We start from the raw sequence: 21,875 nt of genomic DNA, 5'->3' as shown, positions 1-21,875 counted from the left end.
TACCGGGGATTCGGGACGCTGTGTGACGGTTATTCACGCTACCCGCTAGAGGGGAACTCTGGTCGGAGTGGCACCCATGTCAAGGTCAGGGCTTGTTGGGGTGTTGTGGGGGCTGGATCGGTGACCTCGGTGAGCGTCAGGAGGAGGCCAGCGGTGTGTGTTGTGCCTGGATCCTGTCTTGGATCGAATGGACACAAGGACCAGCACACACAGACACAGACACACAGACAGAAACACACCTAAAAAAAGTAAATGACCAATCACACACATCCACCCGTCCTCTCACGCAGGCTGAGCATGGATACACCTATCATAAGCATGAGGGCCAGCAGTCACGTTTTGTGAGCCTTCCACGGGCCCCCTGTGGTGTAGGCCGGCCATGTTGTTAAAACCAGAAGGCATGAATTCCCCGGAGGGGTGAGCGATCCTTGTAAAACAAAACTTTATGAATAGTGCATCATAACCCCAGGGTAGAAGGAAATGTGGAGGATGATAGTGTGTGTGTGTGTGTGTGTGTGTGTGTGTGTGTGTGTGTGTGTGTGTGTGTGTGTGTGTGTGTGTGTGTGTGTGTGTGTGTGTGTGTGTGTGTGTGTGTGTGTGTGTGTGTGTGTGTGTGTGTCGGGGGGGGGGGGGGGGGGGTGGTGGTAGGGAGAGTTATGAGCGAGAGGGTCACAGGTTAGATGTGTAACCTGACTTCATGGCCTGGATATGCAGAGCAAAAACACATGTCTGAAAATAGAAGGCTCATTTTAAGGTGTGGTATTGGACTGAACCCCTGCGCTTCGTCTATACAAATCCAACACGTCAGGACACAGAGATGGAGCTGCTCCTCCATGGGGAATCACAAAGGGGGGTCTCTCACTATTGTTTTGCTACAACACTTTAAAACGTAAATGTAATTGACATACAAAACAAACAGTGTAGAGCTAAATGCGGCCCACATAAAAATGTGACATGCTAATATCACTTGTGTGTTTATAGCGCAATGTGAATATTTATTTTATAGAAAATCCGAGTTTCCTTACCTTCCTGTGTAATCTTCTGAGACTCGTGACATTTCAAGTCATGCCGTGTGTGTGTGTGTGTGTGTGTGTGTGTGTGTGTGTGTGTGTGTGTGTGTGTGTGTGTGTGTGTGTGTGTGTGTGTGTGTGTGTGTGTGTGTGTGTGTGTGTGTGTGTGTGTGTGTGTGTGTGTGTGTGTGTACGAAAGGGTAATAATATGGTGCAAGCCTTGGTGAGCCACACGAGGCTTTACAGAAAGAAAAAAAAAAAGGAAAAGAAAAGGGAGTCCAACCCCGTTGAAGATTTCCTGTTCCATGAAAAGTTTACTGCACATCCTCAGTGTGTGCGAGTGTCTGTGTTTGAGAGAGAGAGGGAGAGAGAGACGTAGGCTATAGGCAAGTTGAGCTTCTGCTGAGGCGCAACAGGCGGGCCGAAAGAAAGAGACTCTCGTTTGGGGTGTTAACGGTGACTTTAGCCGAAGCATAAGTCACTTCATGAGAAGGACGGCGGGGTTTGGTCCGCGTCTAAATGGCGCTACTTCGGTTTTCCGCTTTTTGGTATGGAACGATACTCTGTCTTAGCATACTTTCAGACAACTTGGGTAAGTAACTTGTTCATTGTTACCTTGATAAATGACCTCTTTCGAAAGCCCACACATGTTTTTGTGCAACATCTGTAAAAGTCTCAAGCGCGTTGCGTTGTTCCAGTAAAGTTGAGACTACCGTAACCGGTGAGCTGACGAACTGCTGCGCGAGACGGCGCTAAGATGCCCTGGCTCTGTGTCGTATAAGTAGGCTGTTCTAAATTTTAAATAAACTGCTATTAAATTAGCTGTATCGAAGACGAACAAGCCTACGCAACAAAATAAAAGTGCGTTATGACAAACAATGCGGCCAAGCTGTAAACCCCTAAGAAAACTAACGGATGACATGTCGACCACAGCCGCCTTCACATGGCTTAGTAACACTTAATACGCCTGTTGTCATTATGAATCGGTTACGGGATATCATATAACGTGGTATAATTTATATCGTCTTCATTTTCTCACTCACTGTACTGCCGTTGTGAAAAGCTCGTAAATGTGATGCTTTGAGTTTGTTTCCTGTTTCCTCAAGGTTGCTAGATTATCACCTGCTTCACACACACACACACACACACACACACACACACACACACACACACACACACACACACACACACACACACACACACACACACACACACACACACACACACACACACACACACACACACACACACACACACACAGCACATGGCAGCATTGATTCCGCTAGAATAAAACCCTTTATCTTTGATGTGCAACCACAATTATAACATCGGTGTGTCGTCCCCTGAGGGGGTAGACAATGTTTTACCAGACTCTCTGGCCCCCGATGGCACCACCACCGAGTCTCTTTGACTGCTCCTAATCCTCTCTCTCCCGCCTCTCTATGCAATTAAACGTAGCCCTGGGTGACAATTAGGTCCAGCATTCATCCCCTTCCATCGCCTGCCTCCGCGGGTTTAAATGACATGCTCTTTGAGAGCAGTTGCTCTAATGATATAATGACTCTCTGGCTCAACCAGCTTGCAACCTGGTGGCGGGTGAGGGGGGGTATAGATAGAGAAAATGAAGAAAATGAATACGCACGCATACACACACAACTGCACACGCAAAGCCTAAAATCGCAACCTCAATTATTTTAGACTGGATTTCTGATTATAAATGTTGTGATGTTTTCATTTGGGGGTCAAATTTAGCCGTTACCCTCCTGTCAGGCAACACAACAAGGCCGATATCCCTGTGTGATGTCCTGCAGGCCCGGCTCCCCGGCCTTGCTCGACTCCGTCGTAAAACGGAGAGTCTTGTGGCCCATGGGATCTGGGAGTCTTGGTCTCACGGTGCGTTAGGTTGTAGTTCTTCTTTCTTTCTGCTGCTCCCAGTTCCGCTTTTGCTCTGCCCCGCGCACTGGAGGGCAAACACATTCTACACTGGGCATGTTGTGATCGTTGGGTCAGCATACTCCTACGCGCACGGGCATCAGTCTCCACACATGGCCTGCGTAGGGTTGTCATATTTGCCAATCTCAAATTCCTTAGTTAAACACTCCAAAAGTTTCAACTCACAGATACAGCCAAATGCGTTATGTCTTCATCACGTCTGTGTGGTGTAGAGCTGGAAGTCTTTTTGTGGTGTGCAGGCCTTCAAACTGCACTTTTTGTGGTGTGATTGCAGTTAGCTATACCTCTAGGCCTCAAAAATACAACACTTCCCCATGTATAGAAAATCTATCAATGATATTTTTCCCAATTATAACTGTTTGATTTGTAATTGATAATGTCAACATTTATACCAAGCATCCACTTTCCCCACGTGGGTCTCCCTGGTGGCAGTGGTGACGGAGGAGATGTGTCCTGCGGCCTGTCATATGACTAATAACAACAGTGTTACTCGTTGTCTTTCAAAGATCCACCATTGTCAGCGTGTTCAGATTGCTTCAGGACCGTTTGCAAGCCCAAACACCACAGCCATACACAAAAACAACCACAAACACAAACGACACTAATACACAACACACACGCCTTTGTCGTAAACATCTCAATTTTCTTTTGACAGTAATGTCTGCTCTTGAGCTGTCCGTGAAAAGACTAAAGTCCTCCGGTTTTGTCCGTTTTTTTTAATTGATATTCCTCAGATTCATCTCTTTAGTCCGGGCATGGGACACCTTCCCGGGCCTGACAAACGACAGGCTGTAACCGCTGTCGTCTGAGACATATCGGTGTTCACTTTGTTTGTTGATCTTGGCTGTCTGGCTCTCTCTCCACGGTCTCCGTCCGTGATTAAATCAAACACACCACCACCAGCAGCAGCAGCAGCAGCAGCAGCATTCATCGCAGATGTCAGTCAGTCTGTCTGTCTGTCTGTCTGTCTGTCTGTCTGTCTGTCTGTCTGTCTGTCTGTCTGTCTGTCTGTCTGTCTGTCTGTCTGTCTGTCTGTCTGTCTGTCTGTCTGTCTCAGTCACGGCTCTCGCCTGCCTGCCTGCCGGCAAAGTCAAGTCTGGACAGGACAGGGGCAGACGGCGGGGACAGCTCAGCGTTCCTGGTGTTCAGACTCGCACGGCCGGAAAATCCAACCCACTCGATACAACCCCCCCCCGACCCCCAGCCCCCAGTACCCAACAAGAAGAAGCAGACTGGATGTGTTCTGTTTATTATTCATCTTTTGTGAATATGTGCATCTGTGTCCAGTACTGGAGCACGATTGGCTAACTCAAAGAGTTGTGCTCCCTACTCTTCAGGCCTTTTCCGTGACTTAAGTTGAATACATTTTTCTGTACATTTTTTTTAACCAGGTTGTTCCGTACGATTTCCCACGTGTCTCCCGTTGCCTAGCGCAGCAGAGGCCCTCTGCCTCGGGTCTCCGTCTGTTAGTCGCGCAGCTAAATGTCAGGAGTTCAACCCTTTCATTATACCAGACTGCGCTAAGCCAGGGGGAAATGGGGTCTTGGAGTAGACCTTGAAGCTCTGCTTTGCCTGGATGGCTAATGCATATGGATACGGAACAAATATCCGCTATAATACTGTTATACTTTACAGCTACAATACTCGCAAACGTGTGTTTATCGAGATTTGTGACCGCGAAAACAATCTATACGCTATTATTTTGCTATGCTTTGTTTATTGATAAATCTCTTTTTCTCTAACTCTCTCTCGCTCTCATGCATTTGAATGGATCAATGCATCGATTCATCAATAATAAGTTAATAAACATGACAATAAACAAACAAAGCAACGGATTAATCACCACCTAGTAAGAGACCCAGGGGTTCCTAATAATAATTTGGCAGCATGCAGAAACATATTTAGCAGCCATCAGAGCGAAAGCATTGGTATTTGTGTTTACTACTGCATCTCAATGACCCGTGTCCCCCCCCCCCCCCCAGAGGCGACCCCAGGCTTGCTGAAGCAGAGTCAGCTGTGTAAGTTCTGTGACGTTCGGCCAACCAACTGCACCGGCGTCGGCCGGTGTGAGGCGGGCTGCGAGATCAGCTCTACCTGCGCTCACACCAGTGAAGTCTGTGTCACTATCTGGTAGGTACCCCCGCCGCCATTACTGCCGATGCCTCGCACCGTCGCTCTAAAGGCCACACGCTCTTGGTGGGATTTGATAAGGCCTTAAAAAAGGGATTTTAACATGTGCTGGAGTGCTACCTGAAGTCGATGAGCTGACTCAAGCGATGTAGCACAACACAACACTACGGCGCAGGGGGCGGGTTATTGCAGCAGAAGTTGGTGTACGAGTGCCCCTCTTCTTGTGCCACACCCGAGTTTATTAATGAGAACTGAAACTGTCGCCGTCTACGGACTTCTTGCCCGAGTCACCTCACAAAACTAGCTTAGAGAGAGTATGGCTGATCTAAGCCATCTTAAGATGGCTTCTAATCAGGTCCAGAGATTTCACCCCTACAGACAGAGCTCCATCGACTGCACCTCTGTACACAAATCAGAACCTCAGGGGTGAGGAATGTTAATTTTGCCCCTACCATTCGGTCATAATAGACCCAGCCGAATTATTCTAAATACACAATGGGGGTTTTTGCATTTATCTATTTTCCGATGACGTTGATCTTTGAAGAGACACATTGTTCTGCTTAAAACAAAGGCTTAGAGGTTTATGACGAGAGCTTCACCAGCCATATGCGTCGTGTCCATCCATTATGAGGGGAATTAGCATCAAACAAGGGGGATGGAAGATCTTAAAGGGGAGTTAGCATTACATCAGCTTTACCATTAGCCCATCTCGTGAGAGCATTATGAGCTGACGTTGGCGATAGGCTACTTGTATGCGGACATCGACCACTCATTGAAATGCCTTGCGTACGACAGCAGTGACCAGCATAATGCATATGAATAATACTGTGGCTTCCGGATTACTTTTCTTGCCGTGGTTTTGTGAGGTTATTTCAGAATCCCCCACCGCTTTTTTCTTTGTAAATGTGACTGCCTGCAATTTCCATATTGCTGAGGCAGTGGGTCGTTGAAACAGGGCCACCTTCCCATTTGCTTGCTGCCCCGTTTCTACTAGTGAAAACAAATAGGTACTGCTAATCTTTAGTGCAAACTAAAATGGCCGACTTGATCGAACACATCATTAACAAGGTCTTGGATCTAAACCCAATTGCTTTTTTGCCAACACAGGAGGAAGAAGGATGACAACGTCACCATGGATACGATATGCCACAACCCGGCCTTGAGGCTGCATGGGCTGTTGCTGGACGACTACAACAACACCAAGTGTGAGATGAAGGAGCGGAAAGGCATGGGCTACAAGTTTTTCATCTGCTCCTGCACTTATGAAGAGTGCAATGAACACATCTATTTCTCCCCGTGTAAGTCCATGTGTTTTTTGTTTGGAAAATAATACAAAATGTCCCAGGTTTTCACAAGGGTAGAACAATAATTTCACGAGCTGAATCTTGTTGGCACAGTTGGCACATCCGTTACAACTTTTCCAGGCATGATGTATAGGTACAATACTCTGACCATACACTGCGTCCTAAACTCTTGATTAGCAAACTCCAGCCATTAAAAAACCTCATTCTCCAGGAAAATTATCCCTAGCAGAGGACCAAGCGTAGATGGCTACATCTGTACAACACATAACGGTCCACATCCTGCTGTTATGCAATCCACCAGCCTGTCATGTTAGGTGTCACACACAAGCACGTGTGCACGTACACCGGGTTGTGTGCAAGCGCCGTGATCCGAAACAGACTTTTTTTCGTAGTTTGTGGCGTGCCGGTTTGAGCAGTTGTGCAACGTACGGACGCAGATGTGTTTTCACTGCGCTGGGCAAGCAAGCACAGCAACAACCGTGTGAAAGACTTCTGAGACCTGGCCTCTCTCGGTCACCTGTGCACGCTCTTGTAGCTCCTGTCTCTCTCTCTCTTCCGCTTCTTCCTCTTTCTCTTTCTCTTTTGCTCTCACTCTCTTTTTCTCGTTCTCGCTCTCTCTCTCATTCTCTTTCGTGATCTCTTTCTGTCTTGCGCTCTCTCTCACTAACTCTCTCTCTCGCACTCTTATCTTTCTCTGTCTTTCTTTCTCCCGTTTTCCCTCTCGCTCTCTGTCTCTTCTACAAAATGAAAAGTGTAGACAATAGCGGCTCATTAAAACGTGCTCCGTTTGATTGACTGCACACTACGGCCAAGTTATAAAAGAGCAACAGCATACATTGCTGTTGACCTTGAATGAATGACAAATACACTTCATAGTATGGCAAGCGCTTCCTTCCTCAGAGCATACAGTTTTACCAAGATGGGACTCAAACCCCTATCCTTGACAACAATGTTTATGACAACTTCTACTTCCAGTTGAGCTAGACGGCGGAGGCGAGACACTGAGTTACTCATGGGCTTTACTATTTGTTTGCGCGGTCAATATCATTTTACTGAAATGGCTGGTGTCAAGCCTCCGACTTGACATTTGGATTAACGGCGAGAACACGCCCCCTCAAGGCAAGCAAAGTCTCGGTGCTAGACACATCTGTCCTCTGAGGCCGAGGCACGGGGCTGTGAAAGTGACGCAGCGTGAGTTCTCTGAGATGCGAGTAGGGGAGGGACGAAGGGGAGGAATCACCATTCACCCTGCGAAAAAGGAAAACAAACTGTCTGGGGGCCACGCTGAGGATTTCAGACTTGTGGTTTCCTGTCTGGAGGGAAAAATAAAAAAGCGCAGAGCGAGAATCTCCGTTGGCCGGCTGTGTGGGTTGTTGGTTGGGCTCTCGCCGTTTAGCACTTGTCTTCGTTTCTCCATTGCTCTCTGCTTTATACCTTCTCTCTACCCTGTTATGACATGTGTTATACTTTTATTGTGACCATTGTGGACTGGATTACATTTCAGAAGATCTGTTGGTCCCATCCCTCTAATATTTTGTGAAGAAAATAAATATACAAAAACATACAACACTTTCAAACTCGCATGTAACATGGCAGCTTCAAATCGAAGTACATGTGTTAAATGTGGAATACAATTTCCTAATTATTTATTATTTTATTGTGGTAATAAAATCCTCAAAACCGTAAACAATAATTAGTTGTGTGTGTGTGTGTGTGTGTGTGTGTGTGTGTGTGTGTGTGTGTGTGTGTGTGTGTGTGTGTGTGTGTGTGTGTGTGTGTGTGTGTGTGTGTGTGTGTGTGTGTGTGTGTGTGATAAACGTCGAAAAGACAACAATAAGGAATTTCTTATGATTCTCCCCGAGGGTACAGACAGTGTGTCAACGAGGCATTTACAGATCTTCCAAGAGCCCAGCCAGTGCCGACAGCGTAACGTTGTGTCTGGATGCAACTTTTTATGGCTCATATTTATTTCACTGCTTTAGCTTACAGAAAAAGTGAATGACAATAGCACACTCTTTCCTACTTTCCCAGTTGTACTCGCAGGCAGGCATGGGCTATAAACAAGGCCCAATGTGTGGCGGAGTGATGGGAAGAATTCTGCAGCAGGCAGTGTGTGTGTGTGTGTGTGTGTGTGTGTGTGTGTGTGTGTGTGTGTGTGTGTGTGTGTGTGTGTGTGTGTGTGTGTGTGTGTGTGTGTGTGTGTGTGTGTGTGTGTGTGTGTGTGTGTGTGCAGTAGGGCCCGACCGATTTATCGGCCTGCCGATTTAATCGGCCGATTATAGCCTTTTTGAAAATAATCGGCATCGGCCAAAAAGACGCCGATTACAACCGATTTTTTTTATTTTTTTTATTTTTTTTATAAATGTTATTGCGATTAGTATCCTGCAGATTGCGCTCCTACTCGCCTTGCTAACTAACAACTTTAGCTGGAGTAAAAAAGAGGAGATTGAATTTTACCGTACAACATGAAAGCACGCTCGCTCAGGCAGCTGCGCGCTCACCTCACCAATGTACACAAGACGCGTTGTTTGAGCATGTTGTGCCTGTTTTTCTTTAGGTCCCAGGCCATGTTAATTTGTTATACTGTAGACTCTAACGGTGAGACCATACTGCTCAGCACGCACGTGTTAGTCACTGCTCACGAGCGCAGCACATTGGGAGTTAGTTATTTATTTTACATTTTACATTACACTCATTTTTGACTGTAAATGTATTCTAAAACACTCAAAGATTCTGCATTCAATTCACATATTCGTCAAAAGTGTTTAAAGTATATTTAAGGTATCAAAAACTACGTTTTATGTTTTTTTATTTTATTTTATTTTTTTTATTTTTTTTAAATCGGCCGATTAAATCGTAATCGTAATTTTTCTCTGAAAATAATCGGCATCGGCATCGGCACTCAAAAATCAATATCGGTCGGGCCCTAGTGTGCAGGCTCCGCTCTAACTTTAGCTCTGTGATTATTACAGATATTAAAGGGAGAAAGGGTCAGGTGTGGTCTATGGGTTTCTATCTAAAAGGATAGCTTTCTTTTTGTGATATGATGTTTTGGATGGAATTAACTATCCCGGGAAACAATTCAATAATATAAGAAATAAAATACAATAATGATTAAAAATATAAATAAAATCCCAATTGTTTGGACAAAGAAATTTATTTTTGTTGTTGTGTATTAATATGAAACACATATATGACACACATATGAAATATGTGTGTCAAATATAAATATATGAAATATATGACGATTCTCTCCCGGCTGCAATAACAACAAAGTCCTCCTCCTCCTCCTCTAGTCTCAGACCTGCTGGAGCAGGTGGTGTCGGTGATCCTGGTGAGCCTCGTGCCCCTGCTGGTGCTGGCCGTCCTGGTGGTAACCTCTTTCTACATCTACCGGGTGTACCGCCAGCGGCACGCCCGGCCCTTACGCAAGAGGGGCCAGCCGCTGCACTACCACGACGAGCACGCCAACATGATGGACGACGAGGGCTCGGACAGCAGCTCCACGCACGCCAACAACCTCAACCACAACACGGAGCTGCTGCCCATCGAGCTGGACGCCCAGGTGGGCAAGGGCCGCTTCGCCGAGGTCTACCGGGCCAAGCTGAAGCAGGGCACCGTGGTGGTGGGCGGCGTCGGCGGGGTCACGGGCACGGAGCAGGCCTTTGAGACGGTGGCCGTCAAGATCTTCCAGGACGAGGAGTACGCCTCGTGGAAGAACGAGAAGGACATCTTCTCGGATGCCGACCTGCGGCACGAGAACGTGCTGCACTTCCTGACGGCGGAGGAGCGCAAGGTGCACAAGCAGTACTGGCTGATCACGGCGTACCACCCGCGCGGCAGCCTCCAGGAGCACCTCATCCACCACGTCGTCAGCTGGCGGGACCTGTGGACGCTGGGCGGCTCGCTGGCCCGAGGCATCGCCCACCTCCACAGCGACCGCACGCCCTGCGGACGCTACAAGGTGCCCATCGTGCACCGGGACATCAAGAGCTCCAACGTGCTGGTCAAGGGTGACCTCACCTGCGTCCTGTGCGACTTTGGCCTCGGGCTGCGCCTGGACAACTCCCTGTCGGTGGACGAGCTGGCCAACAGCGGGCAGGTAAGAGCGGCCGATCCCACTGCATGCACAAAATGATCGTTTACCTGTGAAGCCTTTGATGGCTGGAACTGGAAGCGCCGGCCCTGTGCCAAGAGTGGATAATCGTCACTGTGGTGACAACTCTGTACTTTTTGGCCTTGTCGCCGGATGGGGCTACAGGGAAGTGCCGGTGTGAGGGGGTTATGATAAACCCTCATGGAGTGCTTTTCCATCAGCTTGCACTGGCGAAAAAATAAACGAAAGGTGGTTAATAGAGGTCCCCGCTCGTCCGCTCTCACTTTGTGCTCGGGAGCCCTTGTCCCTTGGCCCCAGCTCATCATTTGCTGGGGGAATATGTTTTGATTAGGTATTTTATTAGCTTGTCATCCGGCTATCTTTGTCAGAATAACAGATTTGATGAATCCACAAGGACACGATCATGCAGTGCGTAATTGACCAGGGCCATTAGGTCTTCTGTGAAAAGGCCTCGAGAGGACACCGCCTCTTGCATTGAAATGCCACTAATGCACTGACTGATAGAGAGCGAACACCTGGGACAAGGAGGTGGATTTATTCAGCTTATTCGTTTTCCAGCTTACGAGGGAAGATTCCGAAAATTTTTGATTGCTCTGTTAGGCGCTGGCTCTGAGTGGCACCATGCCAAGTATGAATCCATTAAATGTGCTAGCATTTAAAAGAATAATCAAAAAATGGCTCCTGGCATCGCAGTCTTCGGCATCCCACTAAGTGTGCATGTGGGTGTGTGTGTGTTTGTGTGTGTGTGTGTGTGTGTGTGTGTGTGTGTGTGTGTCAGTTTTATCTTTGAGTACATGTCAGTTTTATCTTTGTGTCTGTGTGTATGTGTGTGCGTGCCAGTTTTATCTTTGTGTGTGAGTGTGTGCTAGTTTTATCTTTGTGTATGTGTCAGTTTTATCTTTGTGTGTTTGTGTGTGTGTGTGTGTGTGTGTGTGTGTGTGTGTGTACGATAGTTTTATCTTTGTGTGTGTGTGTGTGTGTGTGTGTGTGTGCATATGCATCCACTTGTATGCATGTGTGTGTGTGTGTGGCTGTGTGGTCATGACTAATGCATCCCATTAGGTATTAATGTCCACCTCTCCCCCTCCTGTCCGCCGGGTCAGGTGGGCACCGCCAGGTACATGGCTCCAGAGGTGCTGGAGTCCAGGATCAACCTGGAGAACATCGAGTCCTTCAAGCAGACGGACGTCTACTCCATGGCCCTGGTCCTGTGGGAGATCACGTCCAGGTGCAGTGCTATCGGAGGTAAGGCCTTCTCCTCACCCAGAGATCAGACTGCGTGGGCGTTGTGGGGGTGTGTGCGGACTGCGTGTGGGCTGAAGCCCAGATGCCTTCAGCAGCAGCAGCTCTTTATTTGGGATGATTAAGCAGGCCTGTACATGAGCCTAGGATTCAGCAGACGATTACCGATAGTAGTGATGTCTTACAAATGTGTTTATGCATGTCATCAATTAGCGGGTTTGCATCATGAGATTTGAGCAGAGACCAGGGGAACTTTTGAGTGGAAGTGAACTCCTGTTTCAGCTCGAATTCAAGCATGATGAGATTTGCAAAAAAAAATTTGGAGTGAATTCTAGGAAGCAGGATATTAATTTAGTTGGATCGTTGGATTGGAGCATTACAAAGAGTGATGTTGAATATGAAATGCCTTTAACCCTCTCTCGGACACAGACATTAAAATAAGCCAATGCCCGGACAGAGCTCCACACGTCCACACACACTTCACTGCAGGTGACCCTTGGTTGTGACGTCGAAGACAAAACGGATTTGGGTTCACTGGCCCTTTAAGGAAATAATGGGGGTAATAACAACCAGCGATAAAGCGGAGTCATTAGCCACACCAAGGAAATCAATAGGTCGGATGGACGATCGCTGCACACACACACACACACACACACACACACACACACACACACACACACACACACACACACACACACACACACACACACACACACACACACACACACACACACACACACCTACACAGACACACACACACACACACACACACACACACTGCAGAACAGGCCCGGTTGACCGGTGCTTCAGCCCAGAGTTCACTCGTAAGGAGGGAAAGCTTGTAGCCGCCCTGACTCATGTACCACTGGACTCCAACTCCATTAATCACTGTGGGAACAGAACCCCCCCCTCCCTTGCGGTGTCACACACACAATCAATCTTGCGGAGGTCACGAGACCGCCGTCTCTAACACCCGGCTAATGTACCCCGAGTTCCTGTTTTGTCACTCGGCGGCAAAAAAACAAGGCCAGGATATGAGGGAATAGAAACGGGCCCGTTATCGAACACGACGCAGGGCAAGGGGCGAGTATTTGTGTCAACACGGGTGTTATTTGTTGTTCCCTTTCCCCCGACGCCCCCTCGTGTCTCTGAGGTCCATTCAGTCACTGTGACCGGCGCTGTGTCCATTGTGTCAGAAAACCCTGCTGGGGAACTGGCCTTTTTTTTTCAGGGAAACCCACCGTTCTGCTTTTGGGATTTCCGGGTGTGTCACACCTCCCCCTCCCCCCCTACTCCCCCCGAACACCACCACCCTCCGGGGTTGGTCCTTAGCACCGCCCCCGTGGTCGCCCAGAGGAAAAGCATGGTACCGCGACCCACAAGGCCAGGACAATGTGTCTCCCCTGCGATACACCTCCGAAGAGTAAACAGTCCATTTCCTGTTTTCGGGTAAAGAGCAGCATCCCTGGGATAGAATCAGAGAGCTTCAGAGCTGAGTTCAGTGATGTCACAGAGTTTGTCACAGCTGGAGAAAGGCTGGCATTCGTGGACATTGGGAGGTGATGGGTTTGTTTATGCTCCTGTTTAGACTGTGGAGAGAGTGACTTTGCTTACCCAGAGGGTTATTAGTTCATAGGTGCTTGTGTATTTCCCCTCTCTTTTTTCCCTTCTTTTCAAACATTTCGCTTAGCTTGGTCCAAAATTTTGGGTGAGTCAGAGTGTCTAGTGTTAAGGAAATACTTTGCTCCAGACACCAGCCCCCCGCATCCAGATCAACTGATAAAGGCCTCCTAGACAGATTGTAAACACAGCCTTCAGGGATCCATTTTAATGCTCTAAGGCGCTCTCCTTGTCGTCCCTCACCCTTCCCTTTCTCTTGTTTCAACGGTCTCTCTTGCTGTCACTACGCCTCCCTCTGCCATCCGTCCTATACTCCTACGACGATGAAGACGATGCAACGGTTAATGACTGTCCCTCGGCAAATGCTGTGGTGGTGAGCTCACGGTTGTCGTGGCGACGGCGCTGTGGGCAGACAGGTCCACGGCGGGATTTATTACAAAGAGGTAGTTCGTAAGGCATCCATCCCATCCCTGGATCAGAACCTAGACAGATACTAGACCGTAGCGAAAGCAACTCGGACTGATCCATCTGTTGTTGTTGCTCCACATTTTCTGTGTTCTGTCTGTGTATCGCTATCTCTCTGTCACTCTCTTTGTCTCTGACTCTCTCTCTCGGTCGCTCTCTCTCTCTCTCTCTCTCTCTCTCTCTCTCTCTCTCTCTCTCTCTCTCTCTCTCTCTCTCTCTCTCTCTCTCTCTCTTTGTCTGTGTGTGTGTGTGTGTGTCTGTCTCGGTCGGTCTTTGCACAGCCTTACCATTTGGCGTCTCCTTAAGGCCGAGGGGAAGGGGGCTGAAGTCTGTGGCAGATCAAGGCCGGACAAAAAAAAAAAGAAAAGAACAAAATCCCCAGGGCGACATCGACACGTTAAAAGGTTAACAAACAACAGGCCCTCACGCACCCTGAGAAAGCCGGGAGGAACCCGACACGCGCTTGAACTACGGCCACGCGCCGGCGACAAGCCAAAGTATCCCAGCAGTTGTCCCCTGCAGATTGGACCGAGGTGGTATTGATTGTTGGATCCAGAGGGCCGTGACTGAGAAAGTGTTTGCAGAGTGTATTTAGCCAGTTACAGGCTTTCTGCTCCGCTCGGCTCTCTCTGCTAGGGCTCTCTCCTCCCACACCTCGCGCGGAGGCAGCCGGTCGTTATTCTGCCTGGGAGGATTTCGCTCGTGACACCCTGAGCGCTGAGCTCACCTGGGGGCCGGCGTATGTGCTGCACACATGTGCACATGTGTACAAACGCACACACACACACAAAATATAGACAAACTTGAGTACACACAGACACACACACAGATACAGACTCGCACACAGATGTACACACACACACACACACCTAGATACTGACTAACACACGCACACAGACACACACACACACAGACACAGACACACACACGCACTCAGAGGCTGACACATGTCAGTGCACCATTATAATGACTAGGGGTGCAGTCTTGGCATTCTGTGTCTCTCTTGTCTCTGGTGCCAATTGCCTGCGTACGTTACAACGACAGACAGGTAGGTGTGTGTGTGTGTGTGTGTGTGTGTGTGTGTGTGTGTGTGTGTGTGTGTGTGTGTGTGTGTGTGTGTGTGTGTGTGTGTGTGTGTGTGTGTGTGTGTGTGAGACTGTGTGTGTGTGTGTGTGTGTGTGTGACTGATCTGAGGACCACCATGCGAGAAGAACACAGCCGTCAGTCGACAGTCCTCCAGCCACTCAACCGAGAGATATCGTAATGCTTTCTTTAACTTTCAACGAGAGAGAGAGAGAGAGAGAGAGAGAGAGAGAGAGAGAGAGAGAGAGAGAGAGAGAGAGAGAGAGAGAGAGAGAGAGAGAGAGAGAGAGAGAGAGAGAGAGAGAGAGAGAGAGAGAGAGAGAGAGAGAGAGAGAGAGAGAGAGAGAGAGAGAGAACAAATACTAAAACTCAGGGGAAAAAATGGAGGTCAACAACTTTTTCCAAGAAGGCTTCCGCCCCTTGAGTCGCCTAAAAATGTCCCTCCTGTATAATTTGCTGCTCTAGATTTAGGAGTTGGGAACCGTCAGTGGGAGGGCGTTGGTCAGGAGGATGGGCCGGGGTGGGATGGTGTTGGGTTAACTGGTGGTTGAGTTGTGCTGCTGAATGCTAAGCTGCTGTAGTGGAGAAACGCACTCGACCCATTGAGGGTTTCAGTGAGGTTAGAAAGCAAGGCTGCAAGGGGCAACTGTGGCTGTATGTTTGTGTGTATGGGTGTGTGTTTCTACGTGTGTGAATGTTTTGGTGTCATTGTCAGCATGTGTGTGTGTGTGTGTGTGTGTGTGTGTGTGTGTGTGTGTGTGTGTGTGTGTGTGTGTGTGTGTGTGTGTGTGTGTGTGTGTGTGTGTGTGTGTGTGTGTGTGTGTGTGTGTGTGTGCGCTTGTTATTGTATGGGGGTGGGTTTCTACATGATGTGTGTGTGCGTGTGCGCGTACGCCTGTGTGTGTGTTTGCCTGTTTGTGTAGGCTTGTTACTGTATGGGGGTGTGTTTCTACAGGTATGAGTGTGTGCGCGCGCGTGTGTGTGTGTCTAAGTGTGTGTGGAACAAGTGTTACTTTAGAGTTGCCTATTGTGCTTCAAACTGTTCTTAGACAGGAAGCATGGCAACTGTCACATGCTTCATAGTGTGACCTAGCATTGACACCTTAGCTACTTATAGAATTCATTGAAGGTAACCTCTCTTTCTCCGGTTATTCCCCTGGAAACGTATAACAAGCGTGTCTTTATACCAAATAACGGTGGCACTGTTGAGCTGTAGAGAAGACCTGCTCTCAGAATCTGACTCATCCTAACCTAAAAAAAAAACGTTAAATACACTAAAAATGACATTGAGATTGTATTATACGGCCTTATGGCAGAATTCCGACTAAGGAGACTAACAATGCTTTCAAAATGCTGTTACGTCCCCGGACACACAATAGTAAACCAGTCCAGCTATTTGAGGCTTTGATGTCGAACTAACGTAGGGTGCAAAATACTGCCACTGCTATAGAGCTATGGTTATTATAAACCGAGCAAACGACTATAGATTAACTGAGAAATGCACTTGCATGGCTGAATAAGATAACATACAATCTCATATTTAATTGTTTGTGAAGAATTAACATGAACACTTCATTAAACATAATTGTTGTATTATCTATGGGATTGTTGCTGGACATGCTATAACTCTTTCAGCTTCCTCGCTAAGAGAGTTACAAGATCAATCACCCGTTCCTCCTAGTTCCCCAATTTCCGAATAGGTGGACATAACTCAGTCACATATCCATACCTACAACAGAAAAAGCTTTATTTAACAACACATCAAGATGACAAAGTTGGGATAGTTGATGGAACCTACTATTCGTATTTGCCTCCAGTTGTAGCTTTGTTTCACCTCCAGCTAATGCTGTTACATTTACATTTAGGGCATTTAGCAGACGCTTTTATCCAAAGCTACTTACAATAAGTACATTTGTCAGAAGAAAGAGACGCAACAATATATCGCTGTCAGTACATTAAGCATGTTCATAGACATTGTAAGTGCCAAGCGCTTACAATTGCTAGGTTAACCCATTCCCCGTATACAACAAGATAGCTAGGATAAGATTCTAAACGATGTCAAGTACTATTTTTAAGTACCAGGAAGTAAAACGGTGTGACGTTATTATGACGTAGACTGATGAAGGCTCTACAGTGGAGACTAATAGCTACACACATATACTATCACATTCTAAAGTACCAGCGCTTCCAGTGGTGTTGGATCATCTGACAAAGGAATTCCTAAGCAACGACAAATCAAAAACGACATGTTTCCATGTGCTGTGTTCCACCAGAATGCCTGCTCTGTTGAAAACCTCCTGCGACCAAACCATGCCAAATAGTGGTCAGTCGCACGATAACTCTTCTGTGATGGGCAAAGCAGTCCTTGTCTGTCTCTCTTCCGTTTTGCTTCCTCCCGATACTGGCACTGGCAATTTACCCAGCCTCTATATCTGGCATGCTGTTTAAACCACACTTTAAACACCAACATCAAAGTCAGAGTAGTAGTAGCCTATTTATTTTCCCTCTGTTCGTTTAGTTACATTGGAAACCCCTACAGTGAATACAGAGTTGTGTTATGAAGGAGCATGCAGGAGTTGGGCATCTGAGCAGAAGAGGTTGACTGGGGTAGACTGGGGTAGAACAGTGGGTATTCAAACCAGAACCTTTCGCCTGGGGCTCAAACACCCGGGCTGTCTATTTGACTCTCTCTCACACGCGTACATGTACGCGCACGCGCGCGCGCACACACACACACACACACACACACACACACACACACACACACACACACACACACACACACACACACACACACACACACACACACACACACACACACACACACACACACACACACACATATGCACTCATGCACATGCGCACATATACGCATGCACACACACTGATTGAAGTGGCGCTCTGATCGAAACACACACACACACACACACACACACACACAGCTTGCAAGACACGAGTGGAAGAGCATCAAGTTATGCACCCCACGGCCTCCCACCCATCAGACCTACAGCGTGAAGACCACATTTCAAAATAAAGCAAGGTGCCGGCCGCGGCATGGCCGATTTAGACGAGACATAACAGTGTATCTTATGGCTTGGTGGGAGCGGACAGCACTGCCAGAAACACTGGCCATCATCCGCAGGAAACGCCCAACACGAGAGACCTGTCTGTTTTCTGAGAGGGGCGTCAGAAGTGGTTATGGTATTCAGACGCCGTAGCTGCCGCAGCGTAGTGGTAGCGCATGTCTTTATGGCTGCAGAACCCCTCGGTGGCTGGAACTGAAGGGCCGGTCCTGACAATAACGCAAAGTCGGGGGGGGGGGGGGGGAGCAGAAGGAGAGAGACCGTGCGGAAAAACATTCTTCACCCCCTCGCTGTCAGCTCCGCTAAGGGTTGTAGCTTCGCTTCCCCATCGTTGCCTCATCCGGGGAATGTCGCCTCGCTGTGAAATTGTCGACGAGGAGCGTCTTGACTTCTGCAAACCGCTGCAACAATTACACATGCAGTGTCGGTATCCTCAGAGGCCCCGTGATTATTGTTGCAGTTTAAGGTTTTTTTTGGCCTGCGAAGGGGTGGAAGAGGGAAAACATCTCGTCCTTCTGATTGCAGGGCTGTGCTCGTCATTCCACCTGGGGTTTGGCTGCGTTGTTTACAACCCACGGAGGCCCTGATTGGTGGGATGCGGGGGGATATTTTTGGGACCCCGTTGTTTGGCAGTAGTGTGTAAACAAAGGTTTGCGCAAGAGTTTACACAACACGTTGGCAGACGCATACACAGAGTTGAAAGGGTCTTAGAGCGACATGGATGTTTGTGTACATGCAAAGTCTGTGTGGCGGTCGCGTTGTTGGATTGGGGTATCTCTACCGACGTAGACCCCCCCCCCCCCCCCTTTCTGCATCTAGAGACAAACAGGAAGTGTCCGCTTACAGAGTGTGTACTGCAGGCCTACGCTCTGGCATCACCGGACCTTCCTGTTGTCTTGTGCAGTTACCGTTTGCTGAGATCGGGCTGTCACGTCTGTAATCTGACCCTACCAGTGGAATCACATGGTACTTACACATCAAGGGGAGCTGTGTGTGTTAGAGTAGGAAGACAGCAACGGAGGTTTATGTCTTTTAAAGACCGTTTTTCTTTATTTGTATTGTATTGTGGTCTTCATAATGAGCAGATTTTTGCGCTTTTACGGTCATAAGACCATCCTCTCTCTGGGTTACCTTTTTAGATGTACGATTGTTTTCACACTGTGGTGTGTATGTTTGAGTTACAGGACCTCATCTGTTTTGCCGATCCTGGCTTTCATTTGTCGGCTGTTAAAACAAATCCTGGTTCATCTTATAATAGTGAGTGCTTTGACTGGAAAGGAAATAAGTCGTTTGTACCAATGCAACGTTCTGCAAGCTACTTGTCTCTGTCAGCTCCTCTCTTATCTCCTCCTGCTTTGAAATCCCTCTTATCCCAAAATGTCCGACCATTCATCAAAGGACAGGGATTTTTTTTTTCTTTGCCTTGTGTACTACCCCGAGGAAAGATAAAAAGAGAATAAAGTCTTGACCTAAATTCATGGCCTTCCATGTTGTGCAGGATTTGAATATTCTGCTGTCCGGATGAAGTAGCTAAACTGCTACGCTAGCCTGGAAAAGCACTTGAGAAGCTGCTGCTGCAGAACTGCTGACAAAGACCACGGTGCTAGGCTGGTGAAAAGGGGCTTAGGCCAGTCGATGAGGAAGGTGAACAGGGATGCTCCTTTTCAGCCACTCTCATCTCCAGCCCCTCTGTCCGCAACGAGCGGTTTTCCTTGCGGATCACAGTGGACTCTGATGCAATATAATGCAACGCACAATGATCCACAAGGAAGAGGACTGTTCGACTGTTAGATGACTGTGTTAATACGAATGCATTGTCTTTTCTGTGCTTTCCCCCCCCAAACAGACCAGTTGGAACCTCAAACACACGATGTCCTCAAAAGTCATGGCGTCCCATCTGTGTGTGTTTGACCGGCTGTCTATCTGTGTGTTGTGTTGCAGAGGTGAAGGAGTATGAGCCCCCTTTTGGCAAGGTGAGAGAGCACCCGTGTGTGGAGAGCATGAAGGACAGTGTGCTCAGAGACAGAGGCCGGCCTGAGATCCCCAACACCTGGATCAACCACCCGGTAAACACACACGCACACACATACACACGCACGCAACAGATGACACACCAGACCCACACACACACACACGCACGCACAGATGACAGACACACACACACAGATGAGTGACACACATGTACACACACACATACACATACACTCGCTTGTATCCCTCGCTTCCATTACTGGTTGCATTGTTCTGAGACGTGCGCTCCACTGCTCCCCCTGCAGGGCATCCAGACGGTGTGCGCCAGTATCGACGAGTGCTGGGACCACGACCCGGAGGCGCGGCTGACGGCACACTGCGTGGCCGAGCGCTTCAACGAGATGGAGCACCTGGACAAGCTGTCCAACCACTCAGACGAGATCCAGTACAGCGAGCCCTGAGCCAGGTCTCTGTCTGAGTGTGTGAGTGAGTGCGCAGTGGATTGAGAAGCACTCTAGACTGCAACATCGCGCCCTGTTGGTGACGCCGGAGACCTACAACCAGAGGGGGAAGAAACAGAAAAACATTCCAGTGGATGTTTTGTTTACTCTGGGCGTCTCCCCGAAATGCGTGCGGTGGACAGAGCGGCGAATGGAAAGAAGCTGTCGGTTTAGGTCCAGCCGAGGCGCAAGTTACTTCAAAGTGCAGTTGCTCCGAGGCCAGGGGAAATACAGTATAAAGCTTTAAGAAATACCTCTTGCACTTTATTATTATCTATGCAAACCAAATGTTGTATATTCAGAAAGCAATTATTGCTTAGGGCAACCATAGGAAACAGAGGGACTAAGTTTGTGTATTATTAAGTATGATAAATATATAACTATGCTTTTCATAATAGAGCTTACGGATGGAACGGGAGCAAATAGGACATGTTTATATCTAGATTTTCTATCGCAAGCAAGGATTATGTCGGTGACAGGGTCACACACTAATCTTCCTTGCCTTTCCGTGTATTGGACTTTGTGTGTGTGCGTGTGTGTGTGTGTGTGTGTGTGTGTGTGTGTGTGTGTGTGTGTGTGTGTGTGTGTGTGTGGATTTTTGTGTGGGGTTGTGGGTTTCATTGTTTTTTTTCATTGCCACTGAAAGGGGCGGAAAGGTGAACGACCAACAGGGCAACCAAAGCCTCGAAGTGCGGAAACATCCGCTCACGTCTCCGCACACATTAACCGCGAATGACCCTGAGCTTTGTAATAAAACCTCATCCAAAGCAATAAACCAAGTGGAAAACTGATATCATATCCCTGTTGAACTGTACAAAAATAATACAAGATAATTTATGACACAAGCTGGCTCTGGGCAGTCAAAGGAAGCCTGTTTAATGGTCTGGAGAGGATAACAGCAACAGAATGAGGACAAAAGGACTGGATGCACATTAAGTAACCACATCATTTCTGCCACAGCCTGGACTTCTTAATAGACCTTATTTTTGCACAAAAAGAGAAAATCCTTTTTGATCTTTTTCTCATTACAAGACTTCAATGAAGCCTGTTTGCTTGCCATGTTTGCCACCCTTTATTAAAAGACTTCCAGTATTCTGTCCACAGTGGCGTTTTCCTCAATTCATTTCAACGCCGTCTCTTTAAATTATGTTTTTCTCAGTTTGACAATGGCACACAACTCTGTAGCATGGACTTCACTCCCACAGTTATTTTCATACGACAGCACTGCTTACCAGTACACAGGCCATACTCCTGAGTGTCGCCAGGCAGGTTTCCATGGGTCAATCTTCTTGAATTTGATTGGCTGTCAGAGGCGTTTACATCAATCTCAGTGAGTCACTGTCAGTGTGGCTCATTCTGAGGACCCTCACTGAGTCTGTGACCGGTGTGGCTTTTCC

The 21,875-nt window shown here is 47.8% G+C and overlaps 1 protein-coding gene across 1 annotated transcript; it reads left to right on the top strand.

Moving 5' to 3' along the window:
• The first annotated feature begins 1,245 nt into the window (after window positions 1-1,245).
• Window positions 1,246-21,577, top strand: LOC132450728 (TGF-beta receptor type-2-like). The gene is made up of 7 exons (XM_060042801.1): window positions 1,246-1,602; window positions 4,946-5,093; window positions 6,201-6,391; window positions 9,694-10,499; window positions 11,618-11,759; window positions 19,949-20,073; window positions 20,284-21,577. Exons 1-7 carry the CDS (start codon window positions 1,530-1,532, stop codon window positions 20,437-20,439), a joined length of 1,641 nt encoding a protein of 546 aa, XP_059898784.1. The 5' UTR covers window positions 1,246-1,529; the 3' UTR covers window positions 20,440-21,577.
• Window positions 21,578-21,875: the final 298 nt, after the last annotated feature.

The sequence above is a fragment of the Gadus macrocephalus genome, chromosome 22 (assembly GCF_031168955.1).
Source record: "Gadus macrocephalus chromosome 22, ASM3116895v1".
NCBI lineage: Eukaryota > Metazoa > Chordata > Actinopteri > Gadiformes > Gadidae > Gadus > Gadus macrocephalus.
The sequence above is the reverse complement of the archived record's forward strand: the minus strand, read 5'-3'. Positions and strand labels throughout refer to the sequence as shown.

What these genes read in the sequence shown, in the direction of transcription:
- LOC132450728 (XM_060042801.1), top strand. Translation starts at nt 1,530, where the DNA reads ATGGCGCTACTTCGGTTTTCCGCTTTTTGGTATGGAACGATACTCTGT. An exon ending in CAGGTGCAGTGCTATCGGAG is followed by an intron (nt 11,760 to 19,948) that starts GTAAGGCCTTCT and finishes GTTGTGTTGCAG; the next exon opens with AGGTGAAGGAGTATGAGCCC. An exon ending in ACACCTGGATCAACCACCCG is followed by an intron (nt 20,074 to 20,283) that starts GTAAACACACAC and finishes CTCCCCCTGCAG; the next exon opens with GGCATCCAGACGGTGTGCGC.